Below are 522 nucleotides of genomic sequence, written 5' to 3'. Positions count from 1 at the left end.
TAGGGATTATTTCCTTTGAATACCTCGACTGCAAATTTGAACCACAAGTATGTTTTTTTACTCATTGTTAGTTCGGCTTCCCATCCCCAATTACCGCCGTCTTCTACTTTTTTGCTTGTTGTTGGGTTCACATCGCATACAGGTAAAATAATAATATCCTGGTTTAACTCTGCCTCTGCTGCAACAATTTCTCTGACTTCGCAATTTTTATTTGTGTGAGGTGAAAGTGCATATACTATAAGCAACTTTCCACTAAAATTATTTGATTTTCTCGCAACTTCAGAATAACTCCAACACGTTTCTCTCTGTAATTTCCTCCTTCTCAATCTCTCATCATTATCTATAGAAGGTATTCCAGCCACAACAAAATAATCCCCATTTTTCCAAATATGTCTAACATCCAGCGGAACAAATTTCATATACTCATCTTCAATAATTTCAAGTGAAATTGGATCACCTTCGACAAACAAGCTGTATAGCGATAAGAGTAAACTAATCCCCATAATAATAAAAGACAAACAG

General features: G+C 35.4%; 1 pseudogene across 1 annotated transcript; it reads right to left on the bottom strand.

The window, feature by feature from the left end:
• Positions 1 to 44: 44 nt before the first annotated feature.
• Positions 45 to 521, bottom strand: TEOVI_000107100:pseudogene (annotated as a pseudogene). The gene has a single exon. A coding segment is annotated over exon 1 (477 nt).
• Position 522: the final 1 nt, after the last annotated feature.

The sequence above is a fragment of the Trypanosoma equiperdum genome (genome assembly GCF_001457755.1).
Source record: "Trypanosoma equiperdum strain OVI genome assembly, contig: ctg_278, whole genome shotgun sequence".
Classification (NCBI taxonomy): domain Eukaryota; phylum Euglenozoa; class Kinetoplastea; order Trypanosomatida; family Trypanosomatidae; genus Trypanosoma; species Trypanosoma equiperdum.
The sequence above is the reverse complement of the archived record's forward strand: the minus strand, read 5'-3'. Positions and strand labels throughout refer to the sequence as shown.